The sequence below is a fragment of the Papilio xuthus genome, unplaced genomic scaffold (assembly GCF_000836235.2).
Source record: "Papilio xuthus unplaced genomic scaffold, Pxut_1.1 DF826961.1, whole genome shotgun sequence".
Taxonomy (NCBI): Eukaryota; Metazoa; Arthropoda; class Insecta; order Lepidoptera; family Papilionidae; genus Papilio; species Papilio xuthus.
The window spans coordinates 4,007,254-4,027,809 of NW_013531688.1; the positions used below are offsets into that span (position 1 = coordinate 4,007,254).

General features: G+C 32.9%; 1 protein-coding gene across 1 annotated transcript in view; it reads left to right on the forward strand.

Annotated features, from left to right (window-relative positions):
* LOC106119919 (neural cell adhesion molecule 1) overlaps positions 1 to 20,556 on the forward strand; it is a 34,416-nt gene that overhangs the window by 2,339 nt on the left and 11,521 nt on the right. Inside the window, exons 2-5 of the mRNA XM_013315045.1 lie at positions 7,075 to 7,310; positions 11,607 to 11,748; positions 14,005 to 14,213; positions 18,349 to 18,459. Of these exons, the coding sequence (XP_013170499.1) occupies positions 7,220 to 7,310; positions 11,607 to 11,748; positions 14,005 to 14,213; positions 18,349 to 18,459 (553 nt within the window). The 5' untranslated portion in view covers positions 7,075 to 7,219. The remainder of the gene's footprint in view (positions 1 to 7,074; positions 7,311 to 11,606; positions 11,749 to 14,004; positions 14,214 to 18,348; positions 18,460 to 20,556) is intronic.

A 20,556-nucleotide genomic window follows, 5' to 3' on the forward strand; every position in this document is an offset into this window, starting at 1 on the left:
TACTAGGGAAATTTAAAACTGACAATAAACTGTGAACTCCAAGAACTGAAGAGTGATAATATGTTTTAAACAGAGAATTTGGTCTCAGAAACCCACGGTTGGACGTTTGACGAGCTTTGAGCTCATTTGTTAAATTAATATGAATTTAAACCAAATTATTTGGTAGAACTTTCTAATGCCCAGTGATATTATTAACGAAATTGAAAATCAGTCAGTGAAACACTATAATATCTATTATGGGACCATAAATTATTCAAAATATAGTTTTGACTTAAAAAGTATATTACAAACGTATACTTGAGGCAAATTCACTACTAAACGAGGAAAAAGACGAAAAATATACGACATGTGTTTGGTTAGCACTTTGATGAGGCACTTTACGTGGCCTTAATATCGACAAGACCGCCAATATTAACTCCTAACGTATTTCACAGAATAATTAAATTGTAGCACTTCTAGTACTCTAGTATTAGTATTTCATACTTTAATGGAGTTTAATAATATAATGAAATTTATTATGTAATCTATATATACATATATATAAATATCAATTACTGTTCGTTTGTCTCGCTAAAACTCGAGAACGGCGGAACGGATTTATCTTACCTTGGTCTTGAAATGTCCGCGGAGGTCAACAGTGGTAGAGCCCGCTTTAACATCTTCGCACGAATCGGCCCGGCTCGCCCGGTGAAATACCACGACCACACAGAAGACAGGCGTGAAGTGGATGCAATTCCGCGTTTCGTCTGATGAGTGTGCGTCCCGGAGGCCTAATTTAGTCCTCTTTCCCTTCCCATCCTTTTCTTTATAAGGCAAGGATGGGAAGTGAAAGTAGACTTTCCGGATGAGAGGATGCATGGAAATGGAAGATATTTTCTTTGTGTGCATCCTCTCCTCCGTCGATTAAAGGTAGGCAACGCATATGCAATTGCGTATGTCTATGGGCAACGGTCACTTCACTATTTCAGTGATTTCAGGTGGCCGCACGCTCGTTTGCCACCTTTTGATATAAAAAAAAAAAAGGTCTAGGAAAGGTTTAAAGGGAAGAAAAAATCGAATAATTGCCGGGAAAACCTTTAGAAACCCTTTTTTTATTCCCGCGCGGACGGAGTCGCGGCCGATAGCTAGTTTAAAATAAATAATACACCTTACTTTAAAAGTGGTAAACGCAAGCAGAAGCTTCTGTTGCATTGAATTGGTTGGGTTGTCCGGTAATACAACGACCACACAGAAGACAGGTCTGAAGTGGAATTAGTTTCGCGTTTTGATAGTGTGGTTCCGAAGTCCTATACGTATTATACTATCTTATTGCTATTTTTACACATATTTTAATATGGTTAAGTAATATAATTATAATTATGTAATTTATAATAATGTGTGTTACCTTTTAAACCTTAATCCGTGTAAATTTAATTTCTAAGAATACACCTTTTATAATTCAATACATGATGTTGTTAAGTTTAATCGTTTCCAATTAAGTATAACATATTTCTAAAAATTTTCGACGCTTTCGTATAAATTAATTGTTCAATTTAAATAAAACTTTAATATGCAAGGATGGTCCCAAATTACCATATAATTAAAGTATTAATTTTGTAATGTTCAAAATTTCCAAACTGAATATTTTCGGGCAACATTAAAACACAATTTTAACTTTGCATCAAATGTGTCAGTGTTTTATAAACAGAGATAGAAGTGGCTGTAACTTTTGGGCGCCTAATTTAGCAACTTTTATACCCTTTGAGATCGTTCAGAAAAATACGAGTAGCGTTTTATGTTACGAAGGAAGTATGTTTTATGTCGCAACCGTTTACCATCGTTTGTAAAACAAAATAAAAGAAAAATAAAATAACGTTACATGCATACTCCCACTTATATAAAAACGGCTAAAACACTCACTTTTATTTGACCGGTGGCAGCACCGACTAGTTTCAAGCCCATCGGGGGCCCTACATCAGGGTGAGTGGGACCGGTATTATTTCGCGGTCGAGGCCTGTCGCTCACTACAGCATAATACCAGAAATAAAACCATTTCCACTTACTCTAATAAAGGGCCTCCGATGCCGAACTAGTCGGTGCCGCCACCAGACGGATATACGTGAGTGTTTTAGCCGTTTTTATATAAGTTTACTATAATGTCTCAAGAAAGTTTGAATCACTTAATACTCCCACGTATACGGAGGCACGCTTGGCAATAAAAAACGTAGAGTTCATTCTAAAAATTAGAAGAAGAAACATATTACTTAAGCCAAAGGTTAGCGTGATGGGGACATACGCGGAAAGATCATAATCACATAAATAACAAATAATAAGATTGAATGTCGATGGCAACCAAGGTAAATCAATACTGAAGAAATTATGGATGAATTTTATGAAAGAGGATATGTGTAAGAAGGGAGTGAATACCCTTTTAGTACAAGAGGAGGTTGGTAATGATGTGGCATCATAGGACTTCATATTTCTACCAATGAATGAATGAGGAATAAATGTTGATTTATTTGCACGATTTAATTACCATAAGGTTATAGATATTTGTTAGAAGGTATATCCAGAAAGCTTTTATGAATCTCGCTGAAATTTGTCACATATGTAGAACATAGTGTGGAAGAACACATAGACATTTTTTTTAATTCCGCGTGTACAGAGTCGCAATCAATAGTTTTATAATAATCACACAATAGTAAAAATCCAATAATGAAACATTTGAAAATGGAATAAATAAAATGGTAAACTGCATCTAACATTCGCGTACTAAAGACGCGCTCCGAAAGACAATTGTCCATTGCCAAAGGCTAATATGTCGCTGCTTGTTTGTTCCGGAACGTGGTCGGAAGACTTTCAATTCCAATTTTCCAATACAAACGTCGACAAAGAGCGGCTTGTTGCCTTAAACTACTGCGCAACTAGACTTAGTCTGGTTTATACTGGGGCTTAAATAAACAGACGGAGATATCCCCGTGTTAGTCCATGTTTATAATAAAATAATTTCTTTCGACCGTACTACTTAGTTAGGCTTAAACTAATAAGATATTTACATGCTCGCTCTTCAGTAATAGAGGATAGATAGTTACTATTATCAAACGATTTCTTATAGATTCGGCTTAAAAGAACCAAAACAAATGTAACATACAGACTTAACTTATACTTTTAGCATCATTATTGCTTAATATATCACTATTACTATTTTTAATGACTTTTTCTTAACTTTTCATGTGTTCAAAACATGACGTTTAAATCCAACTTATATTATACTATCCAAAGTAACATATCTCCAGCTCCTGAGCTATCTTACTTTGGATATAGGTAAACTAAGTTAAATGGACATATTTTCATTTTATTCTGAACATCCTGTATAACACATACAAACATAACCTAACCACTAAATATATGTCCAAGTTATAACCGTAGCATTAACCTGCTTAGCTTGTCCGGATTTCTGCTGAATTTAAACTTAAAGTATCATAATAACACACAATTTAGTACTTCAAGTGAAGTGGGGTTAAGAAGATTAAATAGGTTAAGGGTCAGACGACGGCGTCCACTCACCGATGTGGTTTCGCCCGGCGTGCAATAAAAGTAGACAAAACAGCACTTATTATGCAATTTCATTACAAACGAAATATATTACTTAATTGTTTATAGTTTTTTTTAAACTATTAAGAAAAAATATAAATTCTTACTTACGCTAAGAAAAAAAAATAGAATCTTTGAAAAGCGCGACTTGCTTTGATATGATCCGATTCTGATATAAAAAAATCTGGTTTCATCAAGTTTCATTCATAACAAGTTTTTTTCTGTTCTGTAGCAAAACTAATTTAAATTTCATTTCAATAGAATATACATCTAAAATTAAGTTTGTGTACGTAAACATCGTCATCAAAATGTTATAATTACAAAATTTATGTATACAAAAACTCAAAAAACAAACACGTACGATTCTCGTCTCGTGTACAAAGTTTATTCATAATTTCGGTTTGTTTTATGTTGTTGCTTTTATCGAAGCTTAATTAAAAACAAACATCAACAGAAGCAATTAACTCCTAAACATAAGCGATATTTCAAAAAATTTTATCAAGTCGAAATCATCACCAGGGCTTATCTTAATAAGCCGAGATTTTAAACAAATCCCCGGAGAGTTTTCTGTGAAATAAAATTAGCCGAAAAAGGCAGAACCATTAAAATTACATTAGCATAAATAAGAGGAATGCTAATCTGACGAAAATAAATCTTGGTCGGAAATAAAAATAATCCAAGTGGCTTGCCTTTCAATGATATCCAGCTCGGATCTTTGCTTACTGTGGACTTTTTTACATGTGAGTTTTTTCTTTTATCTGTGCCTACTCGCGTACTCTTTGTGTTAACTGACAATGGAATTTATAACATAGTAATGTATATAGACACTGGAAATTTCTTATACAACATATAGAGTAACGACATACAATATTACTAAAAGTTGTTTTCTCAGACCAAAATCTCTGTATAAAACATATCGTCATCCCAGTCATTACCTTTGACAAAACGGAGATATTAGATATATATGAAACGAAGATTTTAGTTTTGGAAACCCACGGTTAGTTAATTATACTTAGTTATTTCCTAAGTACCATTCGACGCAACATCGGCACACAGTTCTATTATGTTTATACAAGGATAGGATTTTTTCTTCTATATAAAATAAATTCCATAATCTAAGTATCGAAACGCCAACAAAAAAGATATATCGGGTATTAGAAACCTCTGCTTCGGTAGATCTGTATTTGCAGATTCAGCAATCGGCTCCCTCCTTTGCGTTCCTGTATTAACGTCGAATCCAATTCACCCCTAAGATGTATTATACATTCCTATATAAAATAGTTGGTTTGTCTGAGGGATCGATGTAATACGAAAAACTGATTTGACCCGGTAGCCATATGCAAAAATAAAACAGCCCTTACAAGATAATTCTCACCGCGCCTGATAAACTTGTCGCACTATATGCGCTGGGTTAGTGTAATATGACAACAGATGTCGCTGACGGTTATGTCAACTCGCCGTCCATTCATAAAAGTAATAAAAGATTCAGCATTGTCGTTCATCCAAAAGGGTCCTTGCACCGTGTTCAGTGTTCAAGGTATTGAGGTTAGGCCGGACCCGACCGTCACGATCGTTACAAATGGGAACATGAACTCGGCCAATGACCCATGCGTAGTTTTCTTATATCCATAGCATATTTTTCTAAGCTTATGTTTTTTTTTATTTTATGAGTTAAAAGTAATGTTAAGAAGGAATTTATATTTGTCTTTGTAACTTATTGTACCTAAGTATGTAGACAGAAATATTCATAGTTCTCTTCTAACATAGAGCGGGAATTGATTACTACTTAAAATCTCTTTTGATATGCATTACATAAAAAACAAAGTATCTGTTTGTCGATTATTGCATTTATATCTCGGAATTAAATCTACGTAATTTTATCGCTAACTCCTTTACTATTGCGTATTAAAAATTGTTACTTGTATAACCCAAAACATGAATTTTACCTATAGCTACACAAACCATACAAGTTGAAATTAAAAATTAAATAATAAATAAGTCAAAATTATGAATCGGTTTAAAAAAAAGTCCTCGCGTAAAATGTTCTAAATTCAAAAGAATTAAAAAAAAATAAAACTACAAACAAAAGTTTGTTGTTTGATTTTTAACCTAACAAAACTTGTCAAACATTTTGCTCAAGGAATCAGATATTTTTAACCTATTTTTTATTCAAAAAAAAATGATATTTCACAGCCCCGCACATTTTTTTATCTAAAAAATAGATTTTTTATTTCAGGATAAACTTTCATATCCGGTGTATGTCACAAAGTCACGTAAAGAAAGGAAATCTAAAAAAAAATGTAACATGGAAAAGTAACGGAATAAAGTATATATCAAATAGAAATTGGCAATTCGGGATAGGGAAGGTTCGCCCAATAAAGTACGTGAGGCGGTCAAAAACAAACTTGTGCAATAAATAACCCGATCGGATAAGAGAAAGGTACGCACTCAGCCATTTTATATTCAATAATAAAAATAAGATAAACTAAATCGTATTACAGTTTTGTCACACAATTTATTGATTGTTATCGTATGGCCACGTTAAAGCTAACTGAAACAACAATAATTTTATAAAGTTACTTGAAAAAAACAAACTATGTGACTAGTCATCCCAAACTTAGGTAAACCCTTAGACAACGCTGTCCCAGTGAGGATTGTTTGACTTCGAACGTCTCTTAAGATATACTCAGATATGTACAGGTTACATCATGATGTTTTCCTTAATAAAACGAATAAATAACAAATACATACGCAATTTGCAAATCCATAATCAAATTGGTACATGGAGGGAATCAATCCAAGACCTGTAGATTACAGTCAAACGCTTAACACCTGCGCTACTCTCGCTCTTGACCGAATTCTACTACTACAGTTCTATAATAAGTGCGCTTTTCTATTTATCTTGTTTTTTCCTCTAACTCCTGGTTTCTAAGCTAAAACATATTAACAACATTACGTTTATACACATACAGACACCCTTGACAAGCAAAAATGGCAAATTAAAATGACGACATAACAATTCAAATACGTTAGCTTATGTTATGGGTTGTGTCAAAATATTTTAGATGTTTTGATACCCTATTCAATGATTGTGACACCAAAGACCAGTTTTTCTAGCTTATGCAATTTTTAAAAACAATTTAGTCACCACTCATTTGTACAATGGACACAGCGTCAAACTTCTGACATGGGACTGAACGTTTTGCCCTTTTAACGTGAGTTTTGACAACTTTTTAATTAGATAATAAAAAGTACGATGTAGTACGAGTAATTACGATGTTACAAAACTGTCCGATTAATGTTAATTATTATATTAAAAACCTCTGCATTTTTTAATTTAGGCTTATTTTAAATCAGACATAAATGAGTTTTAACTTGACAGTATATATTTAGAGCTAACTTAGACCCGAACAAAAAGAATAGAGATATAGAAAAAACTTTTATTATTACTAGAAATATTTCTTACTAACATATATTACAGTTAAACTATTTTTATACTAGGATTCTCTTAAATATGTTGTTAAGACATTCAAACAAATAAAAATGCTGGCACAAATTAAACTCTTGAAATGAAATCAATATTAAAAATAAATAAGACAAAAATGTGAGTTAAAAATCCAGTGACATGTGAATGTGTGTGTAAGAAATGAGTTTAATAAAGTGGATACAGTTGGTCTTCGTTCTGGCGACCTGCTGTGCTGAGGAAGGCGAGTGGAGTGAAGACGCAGAGGATTTAGGTAAGAACTTTAAATTTCTTCGTTTAAACTTCATCACTAGGGCGTCAGATAAAAGAAGAATTAAATATCATTAGCAACATGTATTATATTTTGCAATTTTGAATTAAGAATAAGAATTAATTAACTTGAAAGGTATAAAAATTATAGGTTAAAATTTTCCAATGAAAGATTTGAAAAATGGACGAGATTGGTCATATAGAAAAAATGTATCAATTAGAAAAAAAATTGTCATTATAAAATTAATATATTAATAGCTTACTTTATAAGTTTTATGATCATATCAAACATAATATTTACCAGATTTCAGTGCCATAGATGTAAAAAAACACAATTAGTCTACTCTTCATCTCTTACAGCTAAGAATTATTAACTGCCAGTATTTTTCTTCCATCACAAATTTAAAATAAAAGAAATTCAAGTAAAAATTTCATTCAAACCGTAATATTGTTTCATCTGGAAAAATACGTGTGCATTTTATTCTCGTGCGCTAATTTTTGTTTCCAACTGCAATTTTATTTTGTAATCTATTGAGAATTGCGTTAGGTTTATGCATTTGCTCAGTTTGATTGGAGCGTTTTATATAGCCACGGGGTGCAAATAAATTGGCTTCCTAGTTAATAAATATAATCTCATTTGAATTTAACATACGTAATTGAGCAATATGTAACAAATAATTTGAACAAAACATATGTACTATATATGTACATAACATTTCGTTTCACACACTTTCCCCTACAGGGTAAGCTATATGACAAGTCAGAAATCAATTAGCATTTATTTAATTATATTGTCCATGGTTTTTGCTGGTCACCTCAGTGTTCCCGTTACTCGTACGTTATAAAAAAAGATGTTCATCTATGACTGACGTTGATTGGTCTTCTTAAATTTGCCTTTAAAATCTCGTTCGTACAGTGGGCCTAGCGTGTCTTTTACGACAAAATTAATATGATTTGATGTTACGTCTGAGAGCGCTGCACAAATTTAAACCAAATTTTGTCGATTACGATACTATGACGATTGTAAAAAATATTCGTGCTAGACCTACAGTACTTATTTACTAGTTATTATTAAATTTTATTGGCTCATTGGCATTTACACGGTCTAGAAAAAACTAGAACGTAGATGAGATTGACATATTAAGTAAAGGTAACAAGAAGTAACTACTAGGCACATTACATATGTAACAGAAATTTCTATATAATTTTTGAAATATCTATATAAGGGTTTTAACACAAGTGATTGCGATTTACTTTCAGTATGGATATAATGATATGCCGTTTGTGTTTGTTTATTTTTATTGATAAAGAAATCTCAACGTTTCTAGGTTACCTACCATTAAGCCTTCTTTAATTTAGTTACATAATTTGAAATTAAAAACAAAAAAAGTAGAAAAAGTGATGTCCAATTAAGAGTGTTAACGCGTGAGCGGTTCAGTTCGGGCTCCAATTTTATTGAACGATTAATTTTATTGCAAAATTTTCTGGACAGCGGAACAAATGGAAAACGATAGTCATTCGACAATGTTAGACCGGCCTTTTGTGGTTGCGCGTTCGACGGATGTTTCACTGTTGAATGAAATTAAGGAACATGGAGGCGAAGCAAGCGATGTACATCATTGGTAAATTAAATATTAAGTAATTTAATTAAAACGCTACAATGTTCGATATTACATATCGGTACGGTACAGTCTAATATGGTTGAGAATGATTACCAGTACATATCATTTGTTTTTGCCTATATTTAGCGGTAGACATTGAATATCATGTAAACGTAATCGTTATACATTCTTCCATAAAAATAATAATAATTAAATTATTTTTCACGATAAAATTAAAATTAGAAGAAGCAGAATTGCTATACTCTTTTTGCCACATTTTACTAATATTATTAATGCAAGGGTTTGGATGGAAGGAGGATTGTTAGAAGGTAGCTACAGAACGGTTCAATGTATACAAGACACATAGACTGCTTATTAAGTTTTTTTATACCGCCCGGACGGAGTCGCGAGCGGCAGCTAGATCTGTTATAAAGTTTTATATTAAAATATATTATATTTGTAAAATAAAACATCTTACTACTGTTTTAGCATTTCCCTAACACAATCGTACCATGAACACAATCCGAAGCGAATATTTGTATGCGTACGGCCGTTGTCTCCGAGGACAATAATGTAATGCATAGCTGTTTAGCAGGCTCAGAGCCGCGCATGTGATGACTAGGTCAGGCTCGCTCGCTACGTGTCTTTACAATAATTTTATTAATATTACTCCCTCAAGCCTGTCACGCGCGCAACCACCCCTCGTATTTCTTCAAGGCGACACAAAAAATATGATATATTGTGAGAACGACGCATAAAAGCTACTTTTTACAACAACGGGAAGGAATTAACGTTCTTATTGTCATTTAGAGTAGCATACTTGTTTTTATTCGACCACAAAAAAATTCTTAACGTCTTAGAAATTGAAATACACTATTAAGAATTAATTTCCTTGTTTAAACGTGAAATTGAATAAAAAATAATCTTACTTTTAATAAGTAAGGATGGATGTTTGTGAGAAGGTATCTCCGATACGTCTCAACGGGTCTTGATGAAATTTGGCATAGATATAAAACGTAGTCTGGAAGAACACACAGACTAGTAACGGCCCGAGCCGTGGTTCCTGAGGGAGCCCTCGAGCTTAGTTACTCTTAAACGAGGTTTAGGCTAAGTGCCATCTGCGCTCGGTCACCTCAAGCCCGGTGAAGGTGTAAATGCCACCTAAAGGCAGACAGTGGCAATCAGTCACAAAAAAAAACACACACACACACAGACTACTCATTAATTTTTTACACACAGGCGGAGACGCGGGCGACATCTAGCGATTTCATAAAATGAGAACGTTTGTTGAAATTTTCTAAAAAAAATATATTTTTGTAACATCTAAACAAATAGAAGGGCCTGATTACAAGCTTCATTTCTTTACCCTTATCTTAACGGCGGGAAGCTGCGGTACATATCAAGCAAGCATCTGATAAGAATTTCTTTTTCTTACATGCTTGTCTATTTCACTTTTTCATCAAATTACACACTTTTCCTGAGAGCACACTTTGCTTATGAATGTAACAAATTAGAAGACAGTTTACCTGCAGTCTAATTCTGTTGAAATATTCGTCGCCTAATTGTTTTAAAATTGCTTATTTTATACAAATTTGTTTTTTGAACTATGATATGATTCGATATGCATTTCAATATACATTACTATTGCGTTTTTAAAATAATAATAATAAATAATTATAAATGCAAAAGTTTACTTTCATAAATGGAAGCTAATAGGCATTTTCAGAACTAAGGTAAAGTAACATCGCTGTAATTTGGCATGAATGTAGAAGATAGTCTAAAAGAACGCATAAGCTATTATGTTTTTTATTTTAATTTCGAGAGTCGCGGATGACTGCCAGTATTATCATTACAATTAAAGTAGCAGGAATTTGCATTTAACTTTTTTTACCATAGAAAAAAAATTTAACACATTAACTAACCAGGCTGAATAATCCGTCTCAATTTGGTTGGTCTCATTCGCGGGTAAATTGAAATTTCCCCACTAAGCATGACTGATGGCCTGTATTACTTGGCCTCAAGACGGTGACAGTAACGCCGTAAGAAAAGAAGATTATTTCATGCGGTGCCGCTGCAGTACATTTAATATTACAGCTATTTATTTTCATACTCTTTTATTCTCTTGTGGAAGGAAAGCTAAGAACCTTAACGCTGTAGAAATAAAATAAAAACACCCTTTATATTCTTTGCAAAGTCGAATGCTGAACGTTTTACGTGAATGTATTAAGTATTTCACGTTACATGCAGCGTTTAATTGTGAGTCTACATTTCATTCGACTTTGTAAGCACGTAATGCACAATTTTCAATGAAATTCTTCGAATTATTGAATACAGTTGATTGATTGATATAAAACTTTTTAATGATGCCATTGACCGTAATGATGAATTTTATTTCTTTCATAAATTGACGATAACGATATTCGAAATTTAAAAAACTCAATGTTAATAAATGTATTTAATTTTATCAATATTAGGTATTAATAAATTAGAACTGATGAAGCTAACTCAAAATATCATGAGGTCACTGACCTCGAAGAAGAACCTCTGAACAAATCCGGTATTTTACGGTGCTATTACTCCGAAGTGTATGATTATATGTCCTCCATATTTCCGATTCATTTATTAATTAATTTGAAAATAACTTATAAAATAATTCTAGTATCATTAGAAGTATAGAACTAATAATAGTTGTTTTACAGTGTCAACGGTGGACGTAGACGCGGTATTGGGTCGTACAGCCGGCCTGCCGTGTGACGTCACGCCTGATGCTGCCGAGGACCGTGTCTACATGGTGCTCTGGTTCCGAGCAGGCAAGATCACTGGGGGAAAACCTATATACAGGTATAATGTCACTACTACGGTATGTTTCTATTGTCTAAACACGTACAAAAACAAACATCTTAATTATTTAAAAAAAACAGAGATGCCATGTCCTTTAACCTTTTTACCGCCGACGATTGATAAAAACGTATCACCGAAATTGTTTACGTTATAAGTACTTTCTTATTTTTTCTAATTCGTGTTTCGGAAGCCTACCAATTATCATTATGTCTGATAATGTCACATATCAGCGTTACAAGGGTTGACATATATTAAAATTAAATTTTAATTGGAACACTATGGTTTTTATGGTTAGGCTCTACGCATGTAAACAGAAAATCCATAGTTTTGAAGTACACATTTATCAATATTGTATAGGGAAATTTGATTGGATTGTATCCGAGAAACTCAACTATTCTAGTTCTATAAAAGCAATTTTAAACATTCATTCACCAAAAAGTTCTTTACACAACACGATAGTTTACGTTACTTTCGTGTTTTTATATACAAAGTACAAAGACGAGAAGAATTAATTGTATCCTGTTGCTTAGTCGATATAAAAGACATGGAGTTAATTATTCAAATTTAAAAACAAAAAAATAATTATTTTATTTGTTATAATACATCAGAATTACTAACATATGTCATTGCAATGTAATTATTCATGTGAAACGTGGCTTATTCATAATTAATTTACCTAATTACTATGAATTTTATAACATTATTACCATATTGATTATTTCGAAGTCTTTCTGATTCGAAACACTACATTTTTGTAGAGTTTTCCTTGTAATATTTCATAGCGTTATATAGCCGTATACAGTGGAACGTCTAATGTCGTACAATCAATAAGGTTCACGCATTAGGCGTGGTTCCTCCCCGACGCTCGTACTAAATGTACCTTTAATATTTCTACGCCACGTTATCATTGTAGTAAATATTTCTTTCGTTATGTTGTACATTTACACTTTACGTTAGTTCAATAAATAGTTCAACTACACTCGTGTCCCAAGGCACAATTCACCTTGGTCTACGTATTGCAAAGACATAATATCGTAGATAGATGAAGAGGCACTTACCAACTCGATGCCCCATTCACAGTCTGTATGTGCCTGGTCACTTGGTCGGTGTCAATCTAATCACTGTCAAATTGTCTAAAGTATCCAGAGATGCTGTCCTTTTGATGTACTCGATAGTCGCGTCGTCAAACGCGAAACCCTAAACATTAGCGACCATGTACGCTATGAAACCCACACGTCCGATGGATAACTCTATCCATCTAACTTCCGACGTCTATCTAATGCTAACTCTCCACTCTGCCGACTTTCTTCCCGGCACAAAACCTCGCAGGACCCACGCCAGACTGTAGCGGTGTGAGATTTTCAACTACCCAGTTTTATGGGGAGAATAAAAATGTATCATGCTACCTACGTTACGTCTGTATAGTCGAACCGCGAAAATCCACAATACAGTTCGTCATAAAATATGACGAACCACAACTCATCTGCACCACCACAACCAAAATGTTTTATGTCAAGCTAGAGTCTTCTAGGCTAGCTTCTAGATAAGTTATGCTTAGAACAAAAGTCAATATTCGATCCTTGCGATAAATCCTAATTTTTTTATTTATTATGGATAAAATGAACGCACCGAGGAAACGCAAAAAAAAATCAGTCTCGAATATTAATTTCGGCTGTATATTATAGTAATTTAAAAAGGCCAATATAAATCTAGAATGATAGTGATAATTACTTAACAAACTATTTTTTATTTAATCGAAATTCGAATTACCAAAAAACTAATAGTTATTATATTTGTTATTCCCACTATTCTTAATAATAATTATTCCTGAAACATCGTCAGTAATAACAACGTCTAAATCAATTCATTTGTTCTGGCTATGGAGCGGTAGTTTGTTCGGTAAATCAATCCGCCATTTTTGTCGGTCCCGACCTCGTGTTTCATATTTACCTCGACATTAGTTCGAATGTTATTTGTTTAGGGACTGTTTAGCTGAAAAGGAAAATGAAGGTTCTTTGAACCAACAGTTGGATTAACGATTTTATTTATAAGTTAAGTTACGTAACGATTCTTGTATATGACATGCAAGTACTAAGAAAATCAGTTTTGTTTTATTTAAATTTGTTTTTTTTTTATATAATATAAAAAATACACTATTTTGTGTGATATACTTTGATAATATTCATAGCTTTCCATGTTTTCTTTTCATGTATAATTTAGCTTAAACATATAAAACAGCAGAGCATCTGTTCACAGTTTCGACGTTCGCGGTCGTTCGTTCGACAAGGCGTTGCAATGGTCTGACCCGAACGTGTTTGGACCACGAGCTTACTTCGTGACCGTGGCTCGGCCGGCTGTTCTCACGCTAGACACGGTACAACTTGACGACGAAGGAATCTACAGATGTCGGGTCGACTTCAAGAACTCACCAACCCGGAACTTTCAAATAAGATTAACTGTTATTGGTAAGTTATTATTTAATAGATATAAAAAAACCATGAATTTGATTTTTTTTCTACTTATTGTAAATAAAAAAAAGATGAACTAGGCACGGCATCACATTAGTAAAGTGTAAGTAAAGTTGTCGAGAATATTATGAATTATTAACACAAATTCGAACTTTTGTAAGTGAAAATTTCTCATATTCATAAGAATAAGTACAATGTATATAATTCTATGTATTAAGAATGCCTATATAACAAGTTTTCAGTAAGTGGTACCATAATATCGTATACGAGCCACGTAAGAAAATCTAGAATTTTACGTAAAAGACAATGGTCGATGCGGCCTATTCGATTGCCGAACAATTTTAACTCGTAAAATCTATTCCATCCCCTGAATAAGAGAACCTTATCTAAAAAGGCAGCCTTTCAGTGGCTTTCGTCTAGCGAGCGATGCAAAACAAAGCTTTGTTGAAGCTCCTTTGAATTTTCGGTACGGAAAATGAGAGGTTATATACGACCTTAGTTTCCTTCAAAGAAGCTCGAGAGTGTTATTACAATAATATACAGCAATATTACGTCTTGAGGAGCAGTGTTGCCATCACAAAAAGTCAACGAGCGAACTCAAAATAATAGTCAATAAATTATACTATGAATATACTAGAATACTTACACATATAAAAGTTAGATATAGTAGGTTTTAATTTAATGTCTGCAGGGAGAAGGACAGGATTACAAGGATGTTTCGTTTTGAAAAAAAGCTAGGAAACATGTCTCACGCTGTATATATAATATACCAACTGTCACTCTAAAAAGGGATGTTCAAAAATGTTCAAAATGTAATAATTTAAATAATTTGAATTAGAAAATAATTATTATAGTAATTCTTGATATAAGTCGGCCCACTTTGCATGGCTATAAAATTTATTAGGTTTGCACTATCTACACGTGTTTATCGCGGAATTTTAAAATGTAAACGAGCTACGCCCCGGGGGACTAGTGGTGTGCTGTGTACATTTTATTTCTGATATTCAGACTATGTTTTAAATGGAAATTATATTTCGTTATTAAGTCACTACATACTTACATTAGTGTTTTAATTTACAACCACAATCATTCTAACATTACAGTATGTTGACTTTTTTTTACTACTGTATTAATTAGTTTTCTTTTGATATAATGAACTAATCCAATCATTAAATAAGATATAAGAAATATTACATCTAAATAACAAAAAAAAACAATAAGTATTATTATTATTACAATTTTATGATATACCTTCATTAAACCTATAGTTTTCGAAAGAATTCATTGTTTTTTGTTTTTCCTAACAATATTAAATGATTAAATAAAATAATACCTTACTGCTTTATCTTTGACATAAATCTATTACAAAATAAACTACATGTTTGGCATCGGCAAAGTGAATAAAGTAATTTGTATCAGCCTGTAATTCATGTGTTACGACCTAGGTACGTCCTCGCTCAGCGGCGTACTTCCGTTAGCAATACTTTGCTAGGGTTTTGAGTTAAGTGAAGCAATAAGTAACGGTTAAGTGGGGGCTTGCTGCGGTATTTTGTAAGCATAAGTCATCGGCCAGGTACTGTTCTATACCAAGAGAATTACTAAAGCGATTATGTACAGTTTATGTACTAAATAAGCAACTATAGTTATAATCACTATACTTGTTTTACCTATAGTTACAATTTCAATGTTGTATTAACAAAATAAATATTTTGAATTCACAAACATTTATCAGTTAGTGCTATACTTAGATAGATAGATTGTGTGCTTTCGAACTTAATCTACTTAAAAACAATATTGAAAAATCTACAGAATGAAATTTAAAAAAATAAACAACTTGATAAAAACAAATCATTCCAAACGTTACAATTAATATAAACGCAACGACAAAATACTTCTTGAAATGTTTGAAATTCACAAAAAAACTTTCGACACTGGAAGCGGAGACGATAAGAATATAAAAAGCAGCCGCCGTAGCTGAGACGTGCGAAGAAAACGCCCGCCTGAATTAATAAGTATAACACGAAATTTGAATTTAATGAAACAAGTTAGCAGCGAACAGCTGAGAGCGGGTATTGATCCCTTCTTATAAGAAATGAGCTGACGAACATTGAATCTTACTTTCAATTATTCAAACAGATTTCGTACCAACCTTATACATTTTACATTCTTCGCTTAATGTCGAACAATTTGATAAAATATGAAGTTTGTTGTTTTTTTTTTATAAAATATTATAAGGCGGCAAACGAGCGAGCGGCCAACTCGTTTACCAACATATACCAGAATCGGTGAAATAGCGTAACGACCGTCCCCTACCTTTTATCGACGGAGGAGGGGATACACAGAAAGATAATCTTTTCCCTTCCTACTAATCATCCGGAAAATTAAATTTCACTTCCCATTCATTACTTATAAGAAAAATATTGGGAAGGCATAAAGGACTAAAATTAGGCTTCCGTTACCACACTCATCAGACGAAACGCGAAATTTATTCCGTTAAATATTATTGTTAAATAAAATGATATGATTTTATTATTGAACGTTAAATTATTGTCGTGTTCACACTGTTGTAATACGTAATACTTCGTAGAATAACAATTCTGTTATAATGCTTAGTCAATTGCACTTTTAAGCGAACTGTTCTTAAATATGTCATTAAAATTGAGATGTAATGAAACATGAATCATCGAAGAGCATTATTTAGTGTTTTTGTAATATTATTTAAATAAATTCTGACCGATTTACTGAGTTTTCACTTCCGAGACCAAACTTTACAACTCCCGCCGCCTCAGAGTTAATGCATAATTCAAAAGCCATAATTTCGGTTGTAATCTAAGCTGTTCGCTTTATCGCTACATCAAACCCTTGTTAGGCACTTCGACGTCGCCGTAGTGATGAATTGACCGTGATATTTATTAAAATTATATACATTAATATTATCTAACGAATATTTGATTCGTTTTTATAAGATGTTGTTATAAAAATGTCAGCTTTGTTTTTTACACAGCCAAGACATGAACAAAAATAAAATATATTGTCAATGCGTCTTGACAAACACAGAAAACAAATTTGTTTTTTTAACAAAAATAACGGTAATAATTACGTGGTCTACTTGTATAACACAGGTCCTATAGGTTTATTTACATTTCGTCTTACATACCCTCTCTCCCTTCTACAAAGTTGGTCTAATATATTTATGTAGATATTCTGAAAATTACATTTATATCTTTAGCGGATTAGGTGTAGCATAGTTCGGTAATACGCCCTTTCTACGTTACTGGTTGAATTTCTAAGTATAATTTTTAATATTTCCCTACTTATAATAAAAGAAATTTTGTACATTATTTTGGCTGCTCGATAAAAGATAATTTACATGCATAGATTTACACAAAGACCCAAATAATATTTACGCGTAAAATATTTATAATGGATGTTATCCTCATTGCATAAGTATTTTAGTAAAGTTTCCCTTCTTTTTATTCAATACAACTTATAACCCTTTTCAAGATGGGAGCGATACGGAAATCCTTTTGTATTTCTATACAATGCTGAATTATTCAATTGCTTACACGATAGTACATAATGTCGAAGGGCTTCGTAGCGCGGTATGTACGAGTACAAAAGCATTTACAACTAATAGGCGACCCGTCGTAGGCAATTCTTGTCCTTTAGTTGGGACGGAGGTTGTACGATATTACGATTCCCACACTTCTACCTCACTTATATCAATGTGTTTAAGATTAAAATCTGTATTATATAATATGTAGTCAATTTGTATGATTCTTAAACTTTTTTCGGTTGTCTTTTGTTAACAGTTTCGATGATAACGCTATAACATGAGAAAGATAAAAATCATTTTTTTTTATTATAAGGTGGCAAACGAGCAAGCGGCCTCCTGAATTCAAAATGGCGAAACAAATACTGCTCAAAAATATCCACAATTGCAGATATTTTTTATCGACGGAGGAAGAAAAGCACAGAAAGTGTATACATCCCCTTACTACGCGTCTTCTTCTCATTCAAATCCACTTCCCTATCTCATCCTTTCCTTATAAGAAAAGGGTGGGAAGGGAAAGAGCATTTATAAGAACTATTCTTCTTTTTAAAACAATTAACTTTAACAATGTTGTTTCAGTGCCCCCACATCAGCTCATTTTGTACGACAAGTCAGGCAGAGACGTGTCAGGTGTTGTCGGACCATTGGAGGAAGGAAATGAATTAGTATTGATCTGTGAGGTTAGAGGAGGTAAGACTATTCATTTTTATAAAGTAACTAGCTGTCGCCCGCGACTCCGTACGTTCGGGATTAAAAATGTAGCTTATGTGTTCTTCCAGACTATGTTCTACATCTATGCCAAATTTAGCGAGATCCGTTTAGCCGTTCCGGAGATACCTTCAAACAAACATCCATCTATCGATCCATCTATTCATCTAAACATTTTTCTTCATAATATTAGTAAGATAAATACTTTGCCTTTTTACATTCTAAAGCTATTATTTCCCACTGTTAGTCGGGTACTATGTATTGTCATTGTACCCGTCGAGCTTATTGATTATTTCAACGATCGCTATTTTCAATTATTATACTTAACTGATAAAAGCGGGAAAACTACTTCCTCCTTCCTCTGATACATCACAAATCAAAAGGGCATCAGTCAAGATGAACCATAACTTATTCCCAACAGGGAAATGAGAAATTAAACCGATTACTTTGATATATTGCTCTTAAACTTGCCGATAAGTCACACTGTGCGAGATCGGCACCAAATGGTACCCAATGTAAAGTTATCCATCGCCCCGAGATACGATGGCAAAGGGGAGGGGATGTGCGGACGCAGGGGAAGGGGAATCCGAATCAAACACAAAATTAGACTGGAAGTGGCATCCAGAACTTTTCACAATTTCATTGTAATTTATGATTTAAAGTTCGCGCAATAAAACGAGATCCCGGTAACCTTATACTTTTATCTTCGTCGCAAATTCCGTAAAAGTTTCACTCTGTAATTACTATTCTTAGCACATAGTTTAATTACTTAGAATTCTGCATACTTTTGTTATGTGTTCTTTGTTCAATTTTTTATTTCACATGACAATTGAATGTCGAATATCATAGTGAATAACATTTAAGGTCGCAAAATGAAATAGTTTGTTTGAATTCGATATAAAAGTAGGGTCGGCGTCGAAATGTTTTTGTAAACTCGTAGCTTTTGTCCACGTGAGCTCAATATTTAAGTTATTGTACTTTGTTCTATAAATTCACCAATAACAAAGCGTTAAAATAGGTCTCTGATACAATTTTCTAGCTATAAAATAGGTTAAGCTAGAACTACTAAGAACAAATATAATACCCTCTGTTCGTACAAATATCGTAAAAATACAGCTCTTAAGAGATTGATTTGACCATATATGATATTTTGTTATCTATCGTTTTTAATCATTAAATTCATTAACATAGTCGTTGAAAATTTGAAAGACGATAGCTTAATAACAGCCAAATTTAATTAGATTATATTATAATCTTCGATCAATCGCAGATAATTAATAATAATTATCATTTATCTATATACAATACGATAATAAGAAATATATTACATGTAAATTTACCCTTATAAACATATTATTTCTCAGAGTTTTGACTTGCGATAAAATCTTGAACACAAGATGAACATTGCCGCAGCACCAACCACGGGGTTACGTGGCCAGTACGCCGTGTGCCAAATTGAATTTGACCTTTTTCGTTCATTTTTTTATTTTTTATTTTTCTGTTATTAGTCATTTTTTTTTCTTTTCATTATTATATAATACATTATTTAATTACACACTAACTGTCGCCTGCGACTCCGTCCGCGCTCCATTAAAAAAAATCTTAATTAGTAATATATGTGTTCTCTTAGGCTAAGATCTACATCTATGCCAAATTTCATTGAGAAAAATTGAGCCGTTCTACAAATACCTCCTAGCAAACATCCATCCTTACATCCATACATTCGCATTTTTAATATTTGTAACATTTAATAAATTATTAATCTTGTAAATTTATTACAGAAACGATCAAATCAACTTTATGGCATGTGTAAATATTCACCCAAAATGAATATTCAATCAAAGAGTGTCATTAAGTCTCTAGTAATCGATGTCTATACATTCCAATACACATATTACTAATCTACTCTATACATATTAAATAAATTAATAAAAAAGAACTATTCTAGATATTTAAGGTGGATGTTGTAATAATCGTAGGAAGGCCTAGTCAGCTTCAACTCTAACGTAATTAAAACCGAAGCCGTCGAGACATGTCTGTTAAACTCGCTCGTAAACTATCCCACCTTATTTGACTCTA